This window comes from Diceros bicornis, chromosome X, assembly GCF_020826845.1.
Source record: "Diceros bicornis minor isolate mBicDic1 chromosome X, mDicBic1.mat.cur, whole genome shotgun sequence".
In the NCBI taxonomy this organism is placed as follows: Eukaryota; Metazoa; Chordata; class Mammalia; order Perissodactyla; family Rhinocerotidae; genus Diceros; species Diceros bicornis.
Genome location: NC_080781.1, coordinates 25001 through 26333, shown reverse-complemented (window position 1 = coordinate 26333; position 1333 = coordinate 25001). Strand labels below are relative to the sequence as shown.

The 1333-nt window shown below is 61.4% G+C and overlaps 1 protein-coding gene across 1 annotated transcript in view; it reads right to left on the bottom strand.

The window, feature by feature from the left end:
• Positions 1–912: 912 nt before the first annotated feature.
• The window catches only part of LOC131400654 (proline-rich protein 2-like), a gene marked incomplete at its 5' end in the record, with an annotated part of 1114 nt that continues 693 nt past the window's right edge, over positions 913–1333 (bottom strand). Inside the window, one exon of the mRNA XM_058535341.1 lies at positions 913–1333. This exon is cut by the window's right edge and continues 693 nt beyond it. Coding sequence (XP_058391324.1) covers positions 913–1333 — 421 coding nt within the window.

Genomic DNA, 1333 nt, shown 5'->3' with positions numbered 1-1333 from the left:
GGTCCTCAACTGGGGCCTATGCAGCTGGCCTGTGGGGTCCAGGCTTGGATGTAACGACACTGCCCACCCCCGTTGTGCCTCCTCAACCCCTTAGAGTCCAGGCATGTGGGAAGGCAGAGAGTCGAGTCCACACAGGTGGAGCCAAGGAAGGTGTGTTAGGGTCAGGGATTGGGGTTAGGTTTCCATTAGGGTTGGGGTTGAGATTGTGACGAAGGTTGAGTTTAGGGTGAGGTTTGGGGTTAGCGTTGTGGGGGATCAGAACTGGCCACCCCAAAGTGTGTCTCTTTGCCTTGATTATTTTTAAGGACAAAAGACTCTGAAAGAAACTTTGACCTTCCCCCTAACTGCCCTAAAAGAACTTAAGATGGAAGGCCTGTTCCAGGAAGGAGCTAATACCACGAGATAACTATAGCATAACGTAAAACTTATAAAAAGTCTGTCTGTGGGGCCATATTCCCAAACATTTGCTTCTCCATTTCCCCGTGATTTGCTTTCCTCCCCCTGAAGTCCCAAACCCCCACCCCTAACATCCTCCTTTGTCTTTACCTGAAGACAGTATTTAAGATGAGAACCTGTGCCATTTTGGCGAGTTTCTCAGTTTTTCCTGAGTTTCTCCTACGTACACATGTTATTAAACTTTGTTTATTTTCCCCTGCTAACCTATCTGCCTTAATTATTTGACCAGCCATAAGACACTTAGGGGAAAGGGTTGTGGGTGGGGGTGGAATTCTCCCTCTTCCCCTGCAGTGTCATCGAGTAGGAACGCGCCTTCCACCTCTCCGTGGACAGAACTCCCACGTCCTCCCCACGCCCTCCCCGGGCTCCAGGCTGCTGTCTGCGGCGTAGCCGCAGGGAAGGGACTCGGCGTCCGCGAGGCTGGCAGGGCCGTCCTCAGTGAGATTGTGCAGTGGATCAGAGTCGGAGACTCAGAGCCCCTGACGGGCGGGGGCCCCGAGTCGGCCCGCGTCTGGGGGGCCGCGTCTGGGGGGCCGCGTCTGGGGGTCCGCGTGTGGAGAGCCCGCGTCTGGGGGGCCGCGTCTGGGGGTCCGCGTGTGGAGAGCCCGCGTCTGGGGGGCCGCGTGTGGAGGGCCCGCGTCTGGGGGGCCGCGCGAGGACGGGCGGGGCCCCGTGGGCAGCCCGTGTCGGGCCGCGTCTGGGGGGCCGCGTCTGGGGGGCCCGCGTCTGGGGGCCGCGCGAGGACGGGCAGGGCCCCGTGTCGGCACGCGTCTGGGGGGCCGCGTCTGGGGGGCCCGCGTCTGGGGGCCGCGCGAGGACGGGCGGGGCCCCGTGTCGGCACGCGTCTGGGGGGCCGCGTCTGGGGGGCCGCGCGAGG